The sequence below is a fragment of the Callithrix jacchus genome, chromosome 1 (genome assembly GCF_049354715.1).
Source record: "Callithrix jacchus isolate 240 chromosome 1, calJac240_pri, whole genome shotgun sequence".
Lineage (NCBI taxonomy): Eukaryota > Metazoa > Chordata > Mammalia > Primates > Cebidae > Callithrix > Callithrix jacchus.
Window position 1 is genome coordinate 39986582 of NC_133502.1, and position 18470 is coordinate 40005051.

At 35.2% G+C, this 18470-nt stretch overlaps 1 protein-coding gene across 17 annotated transcripts in view; it reads left to right on the forward strand.

Moving 5' to 3' along the window:
- The window catches only part of TBC1D4 (TBC1 domain family member 4), a 179956-nt gene that overhangs the window by 139594 nt on the left and 21892 nt on the right, over window positions 1-18470 (forward strand). For 5 of the 17 annotated variants that reach the window (XM_002742571.6, XM_002742572.6, XM_078346700.1 and 2 more), the window contains 3 exons: window positions 10610-10770; window positions 13292-13501; window positions 16979-17137. In XM_002742571.6, the coding sequence (XP_002742617.3) occupies window positions 10610-10770; window positions 13292-13501; window positions 16979-17137 (530 nt within the window). Of the gene's footprint in view, window positions 1-3526; window positions 3551-10609; window positions 10804-13291; window positions 13503-16976; window positions 17138-18470 lie in introns of all 17 variants that reach the window. The other 12 variants (XM_054252400.2, XM_054252397.2, XM_054252411.2 and 9 more) reach the window with 5 other exon arrangements.

Here is an 18470-nt window from a genome sequence, read left to right on the forward strand (position 1 = left end):
AAAGTCTAAGCTTTGTATTGTTAGCACGTTGACGCTGACATATACTAAGCAGAGCTTCCCTAATCATGCCTTTTATTTTCTTGGCCTTTCTAGACATATTTAATGGAATTCCAAAGTCACTGATTGAAAACAACTGTACTAAACTGATAGATACAATAATATCTTTATTTTTAAATATATAGAATATTTCCTAGGCATTTCTTTGAGTTTTCAATGACAGACTTTTCTGAATTTCAATATAAATCACACAGTGGTTTCAAGGTCATATTGATAGCAACTCTCAGGATACGGGATCTACGAGGGATCTCTTGAATCTTGTGAACATTCTATTTTGTTTTGTTTTTATCCCCAGTATGGAAAAGGTATAGCCTGTTAAATCTTACTGCTTGTTCTTTTAGTAACACAAAATTAGATGTAGTGATTTTTGGAGAATCACTTTTGAAAACAATTGAAATTATACATGCAGTAATATTGATCACTCAAATTCTTAGTGAAGTGCTGCAGCCTCTAGAAAGTAGTGGACTTAGTTGGGAACCTTTCTAAACTTGTTGGTGGAGTAGATGATTGCGAGGTTCATTCCTGCTTCTGTATATAACTTGACTTATTCATTCTTATTGCTGTGCAATATTCCATTTCATACATTGCAGTTTATTCACTCTCTTGCCGATGGATATTTGGGTTGTTTTTCATTGTTTAATAATTGGCAGTTTTTGTAGTCATTAGAAGAATACACATTATCCACTAGCCTGTGTGCCATTAACATCTTCTTGGATATTCTTTTGGCCTATTTATCTTAGACACAGGAAATGCTAAAAGTTAACAGATAACTAGGTAGCACTCACTCACTAGTTAAACTAATTCTTGAATTATCTCTGAGTGTCTTTTGTCCACGTGTGCTTTTTTTCACTTTAAGAAAGATAACCAGCACTGGATTAATTTTATTTTTATCCTGAACTTTCCTCTGAATTAGTACAAAGTCATATTGAAACATTGAATTTGATTTATTGTGAAGAAAGTATATGAACAATTTACTGTAGAGTGCTTTCAAGAACAACCTTATGGAGGAAATTTTAAAGGAAATAACCACAAAACTAGTATAAGATATATAGAATATGAAATGAATTTAGAAAACCAGGAATATACATAAAGACATCAATTGCCTTATCTCTGTAATCCTGCCTACTAATAAGAACACAACACTTTCAACCAAACCTATTTGCATTTTCTTATTGTTATTTTTGGTTAAACTGAGCATGTGGGGAATGCCAGTTTCCTTCCTGAGCGAACCAGGCCATTAAGAAGATCAAAGGTTAGCTGTGACTAGGATGTAAAGCACAGAAGTGGTGGCTTCTGATTGTTCATACTGTTTAATATAAGGTTATTCATTTGCTTTCAGGAGTTCCTGCTTAGTTGCCTGTATTACTTTTGCCAGTAGCTTCCCAAAGCCCTCTCTACCTCATTCTAATAGAAGGATATTGAAGTCACAGGGCAAATACACATTAGTTTTCAGTTGAAAAATTTCACCTTGTTGCAGCTGTGTTGTTTGAAGTGCTAAATTGAAATATGTGGCAAACTTTTAAATTTCTAAGATCATTAAAAATCATTGTTTTCTGTATGTTTTAATGTTTTCTTGGTTGTACGCAATTCTAAATATCTCAGAGTACGTTTTTGAACCCTTCTCTATACTTTCTAAGTTTGACAGCATAAAATCAATAGGCCAAAATTATACTTGAAAAAAATTGTTTTCCCAGAAAAGGACACCAATTAAAAGCACACAGCTCAGTGGATTATCACAGAGTGAACAGCACTGTTTTTCCTTCACCCCTGTCAGTACATGGAATGCTCGCAGCATGCCTGCGGCTCCTCCCATTTCCCCATCTAATCACTATCCCCATGCTGACCTCAGATATCCTAGATTAGCTGTGCTTGGTTTTGAACTTTTATAAATGGAATGATACAGCCTATATTCTTTTATTTTGCATCTTTCACTGACATTCATTTGTGAGATTTATTCCTGTTTTAATGAGCATTTATTTCATTCATTTTATTGCTATATAGTATTCCATTTAATATATCTCAATTTTTCCATTCTTTTGTGAATAGACATATGGGTTGTTTCTAGGTTTTTGGCTTTGAAGAGTCCTGTCTTCTCTATTATTGTACATGTCTTTAAGTGTACCTACATATGCGTTATTGATGAATATCTTCACAGTAGTAAAACTGTTGGACAAAAATGCTCTCTTAATAGGTTTATCTCAACTAGTAAGTCACTTTGACATAAATTTACTAGTTAGAAGCTTGGAGAGTTTTTAATTTGCATTTTGAAATAATTTATACTAAAGTTGCAGAAATATTGCAGAGGAGTCCTGTTAACTCTTTATTTAGGTTAATCAATTTTTTATATTTTGCTACATTTGCTTTATAATTTTTGGTCCATTTACATATATATACATACATATGTATGCATATCTCTATTTCCTCATTCTAAGCCATTTGTGAATAAGTTGCATGCATCATGTCCCTTTACTCTTAAAACTTTAGGGTATATTTCCAAAGAAAAAGGATATTCAACAGCAAGGTTTCTGAACCCCACTGGCTTCTGAACTCTACATTCTCATTATCACTTGTTTTAAAGAGAATATCATGTATACATAATTACCATGCTATCTGGAACTATTCAGAACAGTGAGCGGAGAAGGTTCATAGTACTGTCAGTTATAATTTTGTTGTCACTTGAGTACCTATAACCTTATCAGTTGCATAAAATGGATTTCTAAATATGCATGTCAAGTAGGGAAATAGGAAAGGGTAGGAGATGGGTTAACAATACTACTACTTTTTTTAAAAGCACATTAATTTGAAATTTTAAATTCAGATTAAGCATCCTTTTCCAGGACCGCTATCCTGAATTATTGAAAACAGGTTACTGTTTTTAAGCAGGCTGAGAAAAAATTTTTTAATAGTTGGTTAGTAGGTTTATTTGCACATAACTGAAATGATAGAAGAGAGGGAATGGGTGTATTTTTTTAACCTTACTGTGAATTAATTTTTTAAAGTTTAATGTTGTTTCATTGTTTAGTAGTTAAACTATAATTCTATATGATGATATGGTATGTTTTATAACATCTGTTGATTAAGTATTATCACAGGCATATTTGTTATTTGTTACAATTGCTTCTCAGGTTTTAAGCCTGTTCTTAAAAACTTACTTATATTGAAATACATTGCTCAGAAGTAAATGACAGTCAAAAAAGTAAATGATAGCTGTGACTTCTATTTACTTATAAAACTTTTCAATGAGAAACTAAAATCTTTGATGATGAAGTACTTTATGGTAAAGTTTGTGTTTTATATTTCTCTTTATTCTGTGAAAAAAAAATAGTGTAATTATTTATTGTGGTTCATTATTGAAGTAACCAATATCAACTTATTGATGATTTACGGGAATGCCTTTTGTTCTGAATCCTGATTTGGACATATCTCTCTGTGTGTGCTAATTCCATTCCTTGTTTTCCTGTTGTACTAGACAGGACACTGCTTCAGAATCAAGGTGATTAGAGGTCTAAATATTTTTATTTAAAACAATTCACAAATTCTTCCAACTGAACATCATCATTAGTTTAAAAAGCAGTTTTGTTTGTCTTCTGAATGCATGCCATCTTTCTGAATGCTCTGAGGTCTATATAGTAGGGAAGATGTGACCCTTGGTGTAATCAGAGACCATGAATTACTATGTAAAATGTTGATTGCAAACAGAAATCCCATTTCTACTCTATTCCATTCTGAAATTTCCTTAAAGCTGTGCTGTGGCCTTCAACCAAAGCCTAATTTTAATTTTAAATCAATAAAAGTGAATTTGCTAGTTAAGGGGTACATATGTACCTAAGTGGAGTTTATTCCAAATGCCAAGAAGATGCAGAAATGAGCATCCTAAAAGAAACACACTCCCAAAATTGAATCTGTTTTTCAACTGAAGAGGATTAGTCTATTCTGTTCACCTAAATTCCTGTCACATTGGTCACTTTGGGACATGGCTAAAGCCATTCAGATCTTCCATTTGTCTGGACACAGAAAACACCTAATTCCTTATTATGGAAGTGTGACCACATCTGTTATGACATCTCTTGACTCACATGCTTTTGTTGTGACAGACATTCAGAATCACTGCTGAACAACCACAGCAAATAACTCCTCTGCTTTATTCCAGTTTCTACGTGTTGCTCTTATGAGCCCAGTGAAAAGGATGCATGCTCATCTTCCTATTTGGGGCCACTATTTAGATGTTTATATAGCTGCTGTAAAAATATAATATTAATTATTGCACTAGAATGAGATGTTCAAGGAGATAAAATCCTCAGAAAATTATTTTGGCAACAATAAGATTAGAAAGTGACTTTTTTGAGATTTGTAATTAGCAAGTGTCAGTCATAGTTAGGGGTAAGACCATTTAAATAATACTGCTTATCTATTCTTAAAAGCCTAATGGAAATGTTAGTTCTGGCTTGTGCCCTTTTAGGTTTTGCTACAGGTATAGAATTAGGTCTGTTTATTCCTTTAGAGATAATTTAGCCTACAATATCCTTATTTTACACATGGTTAGATTGAACCCCAAAGAGGTTTTATATTTCACTTGTTTTTTTTTTCAGCTTAGGTAATCAGGATATAAATAAACGTATGAGATACCCAGAGATGTTTTAAGTTCCAATATACTAAACTTCTTTTCTTAAAATCTGCAGTGTGTAGAGTTTAGAAAATAAAACTCTTTGTTCTTTTCCTTCTTTTATCTACGTGTTGTTCCACTGACTAATATATCTCTTTTGACTCATAGGTCAAATACTATATATTGATTTCCACTAGAATAGGTTAATCTAAATTTTATTTAATTAGAAAAGATTTTCCATACGATAACAGACATGTACACAGTTGAAAACCAGAAACTATATAAACTGTAGTGCACCTGATGCAATTGTGAGTTAAATTGTACTCTGGATCCTTTAGAAAAAATATGGTTTCATTCCTATATTGTTCCACTTAGCCTTTCTTAAGGCTTACAAAAGAAGGCTTTTTGTGCTTTCTGTTCAGTAGTTGCTATCACACTAATCAAGTTTTGATATCTATCTTATGTTGTAATTCATTGTGATTTAGATGTAGATTTAGCCAGTGTGTAGTCATTTATTTGGACTTTAGAGATAGAGTCTTGCTGTGTCACTCAGGCTGAAGTGGAGATGCTGGGAGTTTCAGCTGGCTGCCGGAGGGCTGGGGGATAGGAGGCAGGTTGCTGATCAGCAGAACACCACCTTTGTAAGACTGGTCCTGACAGAAGGGTTTACCTTTGTGCAGAGTGTACCTATGTTGCCCTGGCATGAAGTAAAATCTGACTCCATTCTTCTTAAAGTTGAGTCTCTATGAGTGGTCATTAGAGCACCTTCATTCTGTACAATAGTCAATCAATTAATTCTTTTTAAAGCAGGCAAGTAGGTTTTAAATTCTGTGGTAAAATAAGAAATATGATATTAATTTAAGAGTTGATCTGGTAAAGGCTATAACTGCTTGTTCAAGGATATGTTAAAGGTTAAATTGAAGCCTTGACAAGTTCATAGTATAGCCAAAGCATTTGAGGGATGCTGCATACAAAGGACTTGGAAATAGCTTTCCTACCCTATACTGGGGGATACATGTAATATGGGATATTTTCTCCCCATATAAAGTCTTAATTTGTGTTCATGAATTGTGGTTCTTAATTACTTGGTGAGTAATAAGAGAGAGCATATATGCAATATGCCAATAAAAAATGAGTGGAACTTTTCCAAGATATATTTCCTTCCTAGATATTCATTCTTAACTTTGTGAATTTTTGAGAGGTGGTGCTGGCACAGAATACTTTTCCTGAATATGTCACTTGGGAAGCAGTTTTATAATACACATGTTTCGATTCCCAAATACAAAAGAAGAAGGAAAAAGATTTTATGGAAACATAAGGAAATGGTTATAATTTGTTTCATCATTTAAAAAATGTAAAGATGATTAAAATACCAGTGCAGGTATAATTAAGGTGTTTTTCATTTGGTCCTCATATTTACAATAAAAAGTATATACATTTTTTAATGTAATTATTTCAAAGCAAAGAAAGGGAAATGAGACATTTACATAAATGAGCACCTAATAGTACTCTGAAGTTATTTCTCTGCTGTTATAAAATTAATCCATTAAAAAATGGAAAGAGAGATACCCAACCAAGAGGCTTAGTGCTAACTGGAGACTTAATTTTTCACCAGAAATACAAAGAATCCTGGGGTTCCCGACAGCTTTGTTTCTGGGGTCCTATAGAGCTTTGTTCAAAATGAATGCAAAGAGTATTTACACTGGCAGGATAAGCTGCAGTGCTTGATGTCTAGATTCTGGACCGCCTAGGATTGCATCCTGGCTCCTTCACTGTATTATCCGTGTGACTGTGGGCAGATTACTTGGCCTCTTTCTATTTTAGTATTGTCACTAAAAATGGAAGTAGTAATGACACCTACCTTGTAAGGTTGCTGTGGGGATGAAATTAATTCATACTTGTAAAATGTTTAGAATAATTGATACCCAGCATAAAGTAAGTGCTTTCTGAGAGCCTTAGCTTTATTATTATTATGGTAAACACATGTTGTTTTGTTTTTATTTTTACTCAAAAAGTAGACACATTATGCTTGCTTACCTAAGTTTAATTAAAGGAGACGTTAGTGTGATAACTAATGTAATAAAAAACAAACCGAAAGAATTAAACTCCCTGCCCCCATCCCAGTGTAGTTTCTAAGTTGGGTTATAGGAATTTTGATGCAGTGTTTCATGTGGTTTTGATTCTTGCAATTGCCACCGTAAGAATGTCAGATTGCTGACTAAATGTAAATCAAACAGGAAACTACTATAAGTTGCCTAATTGCACTGACTGCTTAAACCTTTACTGGGAACTTGACTTCTGAATACAGATCTTCTCTTATTAAAAGCGGAGCTGCTTTTGCCATATCTCAGCAACCAACTGCTTTTTCAAGATGTCGATTTTTAGTACAAGATAAAGGGTCAGTGGTATGTTATGTAAGTTCTTCTTTTCAGTATATTATTATCTTCTATTTTGACTGCTAATTTTTTGGCTTATTACTAGTCATTAAATTCTAGACATGGGAGAACAATTTGTCATTGGGAAGTTTATTTATATGATAGGATTTAAAATTTTAGATTTATGAAATTTCCAAATACATATCCGTGGGCTAATGTAAATACCGTATGCACCTCTTTTATAACATAGTCCCCCAAACCTTGTATTTTATAGGCAATCATGAAACTGATATGAGTACAACCCAGTTTTATTTTTAGTACCTTCTAAACACTTGATATGTCATTAGCAGTGAATTGGAAGGTGATTCTTAAAAGCTGTATTAATTCCAGCATTAAAATATAAACATTTCAGAATCCTTTGATTTGGTCAACTCTGGTTTGTTAGAGCACTTTAAAAGTCAAGAGGAATTAATATTTGTTAACTTCTGCCCTGTGGGGCATTGAAAATAAGTACATTTAAATAAGGATTTCATTTAGCTTTCAAAACTTAAATTATAAATTAGATGCCTTTATGTAGGAAATAAATAACATTTACTGGAAAAAATATGCTTTTTGTTTTTTATTAATAGCATTGTCATGGTCTATACCTACCAGTGCCATCAAGAGTTCAGAACATACATTCAAGACACAAAGCTATTAGAGCTTTCTGCCAGAAAGACTTGAAGTCAGGACTCACAATAAAGGGTTTTAAGAAGGTAGATCTTTTATTTATTCCTGACATGTTAGCCTAGCCAATATTTTTGTCTATTTTACTTAACCTTCTGAGTTAATGTTTCATTCAGTTTTACGAAATACTATTTTATTAAGCGGATATTTACTGAGTGCTTATTATTTGCTCATTACTACACTAGAAGCTAGAAATATTCCTATGAATTGGGCATTTAGCAAATAACTGCAAGCAAGACCATGTTGTAAAAATGAAGGTATTGAGTACTTCCGCAGTATTTATTGGGATGTAATTATATATAGAACATTTGAATCATATTTTTAAAGGGAAATATTTGGATTAATGTTTTCCAAAGTGCAAATAAAGGCAAAGCAAATATATATGTGTATTTTCAATATTTCAGGAAGTTTTGTTGTTTTGTTTTGTTTTGTTTTTTTTGAGACAGGGTCTCACCCTGTTGCTTAGGCAGGAGTGCAGTGGTGTGATCTTGGCCCACTGCAACCTCTGCCTCCCAGGTTCAAGTGATTCTCCCACGTCAGCCTCCTGAGTAGCTTGGATTGCAGTTGTGTAATTAGCCACACCTGGCTAATTTTTGAGTTTTTAGTAGAGACAGGGTTTTGCTATATTGGCCAGGTTGTTCTCAAACTTCTGACCTGAAGTGATCTGCCTGCTTCAGCCTCCCAAAGTGCTGGGATTACAGGCATGAGCCACCATGCCCAGCCTCAGAGAGTTTTTTTTTTTAATTTTTTATTAGAATTTTATATTATTTTGAGACGGAGTCTCACTCTGTCACCCAGGCTGAAGTGCAGTGGTACATTCTTGGCTCACTGCAACCTCCACCTCCCGGGTTCAAGTGATTCTTGTGCCTCAACCTCCTGAGTAGCTAGGATGACAGGTACCTGCCACCACGCCTAATTTTTTTTTTTTTTTTGTATTTTTAGTAGAGACAGGGTTTCACCATGTTGGTCATGCTGGTCTTGTACTCCTGACCTCAGGCGATCCACCTGCATTGGCCTCCCAAAGTGCTGAGTTTACAGGCGGTGAGCCATGGCACTGGCCACTGCCTCAGGGGGTTTTGAACAGTGGACACATATTAGGGTTATAATGTTATCCTGGATACATAATAGCCAGTTTGACTATATTGAGATATATGTATCAGGTACTGTACTTTCTAAAGTATCACATCATAATACTTGCTCTCTGCATAGCAGCTAAGAACTCTTTTTTTCAACTTTAATTTAGCTATTCCAGAAGTAATATTTCTATAAAATATATCCAGACTAGAACTAACTGAATTACCTGAGTAAATAAAGAGATGATAGGCAGGTGCTGAATTGTTCTTCTGACTATTGATTGCCTCAACATTATTGAGTTCCTTTGAGTATCTGAGAGTGGCTTGTCTGGATGAGCTTTATTTCTGACCTCAGAACTGTCCTTTTTGATTCCATCAAAAGACTTATACCTTCGTTTGCTGGTATCACCACTTGTAAATATTGGTATCCTCATTATTCTCTCAGGCAAACTCAGACTGTGAAACTTAAAAATGTAAGATACTCCTGCCACTAACAGCAACAATTATTGTGAGGTCTTCCAGCAGCATAGTTGGTCTCAAAAATAATTTTGAGCCATACTGACCTTTTTTGCAGATAGGTCTGGCATAACTGCCTAGAAAAGAGTGGTCTTTTCTAGGAGATGAAATTTTTAGAGTAGAGGACCATTTTCATATGCACTAATATAGAATGATGTGACACTGCTCTCTGTCCCCCCAAAATTGAGGGAGGTGATTCTAGAGTCAATTAATTTCAATAAGTTGGGGAATTTCTATACACTATTTCCCTGTTGGAGAGGTACAAGGCATGCCAGAATATTAAGTCTCTAATCAGTTGTGCTATAAAGAAATATGTTTACATTTTTTTAACAGTCTGGATATGGTACCTCATGCCTTTAATCCCAGCACTCTGGGAGCTGAGACACGAGAATTGCTTGAGCTCAGGAGTTTGAGACCAGACTGGGGAACACAGTGGGACCCTGTTTCTAGGAAGATTTTTTTTTTTTAATAGCCAAGTGTGGTGGCGTGTACCTGTAGTCCCAGCTGCTCTGGAGGCTGAGGCAGGAGGATCTCTTGAGCCTGGGAAGTCGAGGCTGCAATGAGCTATGATCGCACTACTGCATTCTAGCTTGGGTAAAAAAATGAGACCTTATCTTACAAAATAAATAAATCAATAAAAATATAACAAGCTCTATATTTTAACTTAGCTATCCAATCTTATTTGACCCTAGTTTTTTCTTAGTATGTCACCTAACAATACTCCCAGGGTTGACTCTTCTGCTTGTATTCAGTTTATGTTTTGCCATGATCCAGCTATTGGCAGCTGACAGTTAGGAGACAGATCTTAAGAGGCATAGGCGATTAGAAACAGTCTTTATTGACCTATTCTGTAAGAGCTCTAGCAGAAGCTCTTCGTGAGCCTCTTATGGAATATTTACCTTGTTTCGAATAAGCTGTTCATGTTATTTCCTTAGCAAAGCATGAGTTCATGGCTTAAGCAACCTGTACTCCTCCTTACAAGTACTTCTGTTCCTCAGAACAGAACTGGGACTGGTTGGCTGCTATGGAATGAGTAGAAACAGGGGAGCTTCTCATAACTGGGCTGTGGCCTAGATTGCAGTTTCCCTAAAATGTGGTGGCCTGGGTCACAGTGTGCCTGGTGACGCATCGCTCCATGTTGCCTGTGGCTTGTGCTTGTCTGTGGCAGAACTTGTGAATGGCTTGTGCTACCAGTTGGTTGTGAAGTGCCCTGATGGGTAGCTCACCTTACAAGTGATATATTTATTTGCTTTCTACAGTGATGGAGAAGGGAGGAAAAGGACCTCATCTTCCTGCAGCAATGAGTCCCTAAGCGTGGGAGGAACCTCTGTCACTCCTCGCAGGATCTCCTGGCGGCAGCGCATTTTCCTCAGGGTTGCTTCTCCCATGAACAAATCTCCCTCAGCAATGCAGCAGCAAGGTCTGTGTGGTACTCCCGAAGGAACTGCTCCTTGTGAGTGCCAGAAATTAGCTATTGGAATGCAAATGCTGTGTATAAAGAGATTTAAGTGATTACAGTGTAGAAACAACTTTCTGTGTGTGATACATTGGTTTCCCTTTCAGGTATCATTAGAAAGCATTAGACATTCAACACTTGCTTGTTCAATGAATGAATGAGTGAGAGAGTTTCCAAAAACCTGTACTTGTTGAGGGAACTATGATCATGCTAGGAAAGAAGTTGTATGTCCTTTTTCTTTTTCTTTATCTTTTTTTTCTTGAGATGGGGCCTTGCTCTGTTGCCCAGGCTGGGGTTGCAGTGGTACAATCATAGTTCACTGTAGACTTGAACTCCTGGGCTCAAGCAGTCATCCCATCTTAGCTTCCAAAGATCCTTTATTATTAGAAAAGCAGCATAGTCTTTTATAAGAGCTCCACACAAAACAAAGTGACATATAAATATTGAACAATAAAGGAATGTGTACAATACAGTACGCAAATACCGAGCAAAAGGGAGCACAGGTAGCTCTCTTCAAGTAATTGACTTATTAAAGCAAAAGCATCCAAAGAGGCAAACAAAAAGATTGAACAATCATGAGAGCATATGTCGTGATGTAAGAGCTAGAAAATAACACCTAAAAGAATGCTGGAGTGAAATCACTAAATTAATAGCTCCCATAGGAGATTTTAACATATTTCTCTCTAGAAATTAAATATAGATAATATTTGAGTAACACAAGTGAATAAGCTTGACCTATATTTATACGGAACTTCACCTCCTATAGAGAAAACCCATTCATTTTTGGTACACTTGGAACATTCATAAAATGTAATTATGTACCTGTCCACAAAGATGTTTAAGTAAATCTTTTTGAAATCCAGATAATCATGATCATTTATATGATATTCCCTGACCACAATGCCAAAAAAAGAAAGAAACCAAGGATTAGAAGGCAACTAAAATGTTTGGGAATAGAAAACTACTCTTAGAAACTAGAAGGAAGAAAATTCAATGATTAGAGCCACCTATTGAAATGGATCTAAGGAGCAGTTAAAAGCCGTGAGTATATTTACATAAAATCAAGAAGGACAAACGTTCGTTGTACTGAGTGTTTAACTCAAAAAGGTAGTAAAGGAGCCAGATATTAAAATTTTAAAACAACAGCAGTAAAACATACGGAAGTAAATGATAAGAGTAAAGGCAGAGGTCAATGAATTAAAAAAAGAGAAAAACAAGAAGAAAACAAGAAAACAACGGATGTTACTAAAGATGAAGTTAACTCTGTCTGAGGTGGTCAGAAAAAACTTAACAGAACAATTAGGTATTTATTTAAACTTGTTACTGGAAGAACCATGCTTCAGAAAATAGGAATGATGAGGCTCTGGAGTCATTTGAATGAAATTTGCAGATCAGAGAATCATGAGAAACTCAGCATGATGGGTTCAAAGAATGGGAGATTGAGATATCAGGCAGGAAGTCTTAGTGGAGAACGGAATCTGAAGGGACTTAAACACTAGTGCCAGTTTGTTCTTGGGAAAGAAACAACCATTGAAATGTCTTAAGAGATGTGCTCCTGGTTGTTAACAGGAAACTCACTGGTGGTAGTGTGGAGGATGGCCCGGAAGGAAGGCAGGGATGAGCAGCCTGTTAAGAGAGTGTTGCACAGGGAATACTGCACAGCCATTAAAAAGAATGAAATCATGTTCTTTAGAGCAGCATGGATGCAGCTGGAGGCCATTATCCTAAGAATTAACACAGGAGCAGAAAATGCAATACTGCATGCTCTCTCTTGTAAGTGGGAGCTAAACATTGAGTACACATGGAAACAAAGAAGGGAACATTAGACACTGGGAGCCCTGTGAGGGTAGAGGTTGGGAGGAGGATGAGGATTGAAAAACAACCTATCAGGTACTCTGCTCACTACCTGGGTGGTGAAGTCCTTTGTACACTGTATCCCAGAGTCACAACATAATTCACCCATGTAGCAAACTTGCACATGGACCCCTGAACCTAAATAAAAGTTGAAAAAGAAGAAGGTATTGCAGGAGGAGTGAGTAGAGGGAGTACTGTGCTTGGCCAGGAGAGGCCCAGCGTTGCTCAGTGGCTGTGCTCCTAACAGATTCTGATGATTGAGGTAGACCTATGGAGATCACTGGTACCTACTTACTTAATCTTCTTGTTCCTCACAGCCACAGAATATACATAAGTAAATTGCAGAAGTGTTGGACTCAGGAAAAGCAAGTTGGTTTTGGGGCACCTAGCTTACAGAGCTCTTTGGGTAGAAAGAAGAAGTGGTGAAATGACCTGTACTTTTGTTTCATCATGACAGGGAAATCTGGAAGGGGAATTCAGTCTAGTGAATTTACTTAAATATTAGTTCCAGAAACTAAGTTATAGGGAAAGCAGCTTCTGACATTTTTAAGTGTAGAAGAAGATCAGACGGGAAACTTGTGTCGTCTCGGTTACTGCTAAGGAATGCCTCTCACTGTGTTCTTCTCTGCAGATGGATTGGACAGGAGCGAGCTGCTGCCACTGTCCCCCCTCTCTCCAACCATGGAGGAGGAACCGCTGGTTATATTCCTGTCTGGGGAGGATGACCGAGAAAAGATTGAAGAAAGAAAGAAATCAAAAGAACTGAGGAGTTTGTGGAGAAAAGCTATACACCAACAAATCTTGTTGCTTCGAATGGAAAAAGAAAACCAGAAACTTGAAGGTTAGCCATTCTAACAGACTAAATGCTATGATGCTGTGATTTAAGGGTGTAGGTTAAACCTACCTTTCTCACCCCCTACGTACCAGCTGCACTTATTTTTGGACTGTAAACTCACTGTAAGATGAATATATACTGATTATAATTGTTGATTTCCATTTTTTGAGGTAGTTATAACATGGGAGAGGTCAGCTTCAGATATTTGGGGTTTTGCTTTAAATGGGTTTACATTTTAAATAAATTTAAGACATTAGAAATGCTTAGAGTATATTTAGGTAAAATAGAATTTAAATAATGGGGAATCAATGTATTTGATGTGACTAAAAGTTTATTATTTTAGTGTCACTTCTAAAAAATCCTTAAATATGAGAAAGCAATTTTTTTTCTTTGAATGTGATTTTGAAGTTTCAGGTTAATTACATTCATAACAGGAGAAATATGTCCACTTCAAATAAATTCTACTTACATTGTATCCAATTTAACTATTTAATTACAATTACCTGTTATTAAGCCAAATCTGTACCTATTTTTTGTTAATGCTTTATAAATGTTCTGTTTAACAAAATTACATTCAAATCATTACATTTAGAGTCAAATAATTTATAATAGCTTTTGTGCTATTTGAGGTACTTTATTACTAAGTTTTTGATTGCCAAATGCTTTGGAATATACTTTGCAGCCTTTGAAAGAAAAGTTAATTTACCCCAGTACTGATAGAACCACATGCAAGGAGTTGCTCAAAAATCCAAAAAAATGTATAAATGTCGTTATTTTGGGAAAATCAGCTAACCTGAAAGGGCCTCATTTTTATATTTGTAAAATGAAAGATTTAACATAAGTGGTCATTTGACTTTTAAGATTATTGGCACAAGTAATATTTAGGTATTTCTCTCACTTGCTTTTATTATGTTGTCTTTCATAGAGCTTTTTTTAGTACAGGTAGTCCATTTCTGAGTTTTATCATCTACCTTAAGATTCCTGTTACTATACCTGTGATTCAATTCAAGGTTTTGTTTGAACAATATATTGTTTGCAAGAGCACATTTTTAAAAATTGCTGTTAGCATAATGAAAAAGTACATAGGATTTTAAGTATCCTTTGGAAATACATCTTCTTTTCTTTTAAATAAAAATGCTATTAATTGTCATTGACATAATTTTTAAAGTTTGCTGTGATAAATGGTATGCCCACTTGAGGTTTCAAAGGCTTCAAAAGAAATTGAATTCATATTTGTAAGCAAGTGGTTATATCTTGAATTAACTCAAATAAAGAGATTGAAAGAAGAAGATGGTCATCATTCCCTCAAAAAATTTAATGCATTAAACTATACTTCATTTGGGAGTGTGTACAAATAAAATCTGATATTAAATATCAAAAGATAATTTCAGAATCATAGGCTATTTGTAGTAGTAGCTTTAGAAATTACTTAGCTAGATTCTTCATTCTACAGCAGAAGTAGTGACTGGCTTGGGGAAGGTAGGGAATTAACCTAAAGTCAGATAGTGACATACTGGCAGAGCAAGTACCAAAACTCAGGTTTATTCATCCTGGTTCTCGGGCTTTCCCCAGTACTCCACAGTATTTCTCAGCTTTGTGTGTTAATATAAAGAAACAAATGTTCTAATATAAATGGCTACATGTGTATTCTGAGGTCAGTTATACTATGTGATTTTAGAGGATAAGAAAGGAGGTGACATTTAGAATATATTCTCAGAAACCTTTATCAGTTCTCAGTTTCTCTGCTTATATAACAAAGATGAAAAATAGTTTAACCTATGAAAATTCTAACCAATGGATAATTATTTCTTGATAGTTCTTCAGTCTTTTCTAGTTAAACAGTTAAAGGCAGATATTAATCTCCCTACTCACCATTTATCCTCGGGGTGTGTGGTTGGCACTTAAGATGTTTATGATTATTTTAAATGCACAATAATCTAGAGAAGATTAGAGAAGAACTCTAAGGAAGTATTATGTTTTGTCCATGGTGAAGAAAATAACTAGTAAAGTTATGTATCGGAGTATATTTGTTTTCAGCCTTAATAAACCCTTGCCTTTTAAAAAATTATTTGGTTATCAGAGAAATGTAAAGCAAATAGCCAAACACCCAAGCTAAACAGTGTTAAAAAGCCATCTGTGGTATCCAGAAGGGATAGATTTGTACTGCAATTTAGATTATGTCTGGACTTTTAAGTAGGAATTTTTACTGCCTTGCTTGAATAATAGTTTGTTATAACATATTTTAAGTCTTTAGAAATGGTTTCCAACATACTGATTAAAGAGTAACTTTCATTCTGCTATTGTTTTTGTGCTGTCGAGGACTTGGGATGTATGACAAAGATTTGTGTTGCAGGAGGTAAGGTGACTGAGCACTGTGAGCATGCATGAATACTGATTGCTCTGAGATGTTCCTGTCCCTGGGATCCTAATGAAGAGAAGAAATAATATGCTTATGTCTGTTCTCCCTTCTCTTTTGAAATCAATTTGTCATGATAAAGACCAAATCAAGATACTGGTTGCTTTTATAGACATTGCTTTTAATGAACTCTGGGCATGTATGTTAGATCATCAAATTAGAGATAATTCTATATTATTTAAAAAGTAGAATTAGTGTTAACTTCAGTGAAAGGAAATTTTCTTTTTAAGTTTATTACAAATGAACCCAGGAAGGCTGGGTGCAGTGGCTCACACCTGATATCCCAGCTCTTTGGGAGGCTGAGGTAGGAGGATTGCTTGAGGCCATGAGTTTAAGACTAGCATGGGCAACATCGCAAGATCCCATCATTACAAAAAATTTGTCAAGTTAGCCAAGCATAGTGGCACATGCCTGTAGTCCCAGCTACCCAGGAGGCTGAGATGGGGGCTTAGGAGGTTGAGGCTGCACTGAGCTATGATTGCACCACTGCATTCCAGCTTGGGGTACAGAGTGAGAACCTGTCTCTAAAAAACAAAAGAAAGAGAAAATAATGAACAGGAACACATAAGCTAGTTTTATTAGTTATTAAGAGCAGTGTGGATAACTCCAGAAGCACTTACAAAAACATATTTTGTTATCATAGTTATAGATTTTTCAAATCAAGTCCTTGTCTTCTCACATATAGCTCATATAAAATATTAACACTTTCATGGTGTTTAAGATGATATGAGGTATCACTTCCAAGTCTATTCGTCGCATTTGTCAAAAAATGGAAAATTATAGAATGATCAACATGGTTTACTTTTTATGCTCAGCAGAGTTACAGTATGTAAGATACAGAATAAAACCTTCTTAGGAAATTATTCCTCATTTTTTTCACATGAAATGACTCAAAGCTTGAGATCCCTTTCATGTATTCTCAATTTGTTTTAAATTATCTTTTTAAGAATAGATTATCAGTTAGTTCCTGAAAGTCATTCGGTATGGTTTTACAAATGCAATCAAATGTTTAAAATTTTGCATTTTAAAAACACATTGGTCTTATGTAAATTCTGTTTTTTCCTTAGCAAGCAGAGATGAACTCCAGTCCAGAAAAGTTAAATTAGACTATGAAGAAGTTGGTGTGTGTCAGAAAGAGGTGTTAATAACCTGGGATAAGAAGTTGTTAAACTGCAGAGCTAAAATCAGATGTGATATGGAAGATATTCATACTCTTCTTAAAGAAGGTATTTGGGATAATCTCAATAATCTTTTCTTTAAAAGAAAAGCCTGGGGGACTATTGTTGTTGTTGTTTGATTTGTGGAGCTCAGATGTTATTTTGTCCTTTTGTTTTGCTTATTAAAGAAAGAAATAATTTGTTTCTTCCTGTAGTTTAGTGACTCTCTCTGAGGAGGTAACACAGACCTTTCCTATTGTTTTTCTTTGCTTACTTCAACCAGCTATTTTCAGCTTGGTGGTGTTGTATAGTAAGGAGGAAGTGCATGCACTGATACAAATCTTTGATCACTGCCATAAAAATATTAATAATTCAGTCCTTTAAACTTGACTCATTTTTATCATTCACTCAGAAGTAATTATTTACATATATGTGTATATTTACATGGACGTGTATATATACTTTTATGTATTTATCATGTAGATTTATATTCTGGTTAAGTAATCAATCAGTTTTCTTTCATCCATCATTTCTTCACTAACTTTGGAGAAGTTCCTTTTATTTAGCCATTATATTGCATTTATTCTTTTATTGCTGCTATGCCATATAAAATGCCTGATATTTAAGAATTTTAAATTTAAAAATAAAACTAATAAGTCAATTTTTAGTTGCAGTTTCTGTGACTCAGATTAAATATGTTAAAATTAGAATCTCCATGGCCTGCATAAACCATGGGTGTAAAATAAAAATTCCGAAATACCCAAAGAAATCCTATAATAAATGTTGTTTTAAAAGCCTATGCTAATGTGTGAGACTGTTGCACAGTTAAGTTTAAATTAAGATTTATTTTGAAAGCTGCCACATTGACAAGCTTAATATAGTGTTCTTTATCCTTGAAGGTAAGGAAATCCTAAAGATTTTCATTGAATGCTTTATTTGGGAGATACCATAGTGGTTAACAGAATGTCTGTGAGATATAGATTACACCATTCTTTGGCATGACTTTCAAAGATGTTTTAGGAGTGCTTATCTTTCCATTTATTTTCTTTCTTGTTTTTTCTTTTTGAGACAAAGTCTCTCGCTCTGTCGCCGAGAATCCTCTGCCTCTCAGGTTCAAACAATTTTCCTGCCTCAGCCTCTTGAGTAGCTTGGGACTACAGGTACCCACCACCATGCCCAGCTAATTTTTGTGTTTTTAATAGAGATGGGGTTTCACCATATTGGCCAGGCCGATATCGAACTCCTGACCTTGTGATCCACCTGCCTCGGCCTCCCAAAGTGCTGGGATTACAGGCATGAGCCACCACTCCTGGCCCTTCCCATTTCTTATTGGATACACTTTAAACTTCTTGGCCCTGTGCCCAAGGCCTTTCTATTAGTCCCTTTTTATGCTGCTGTTATA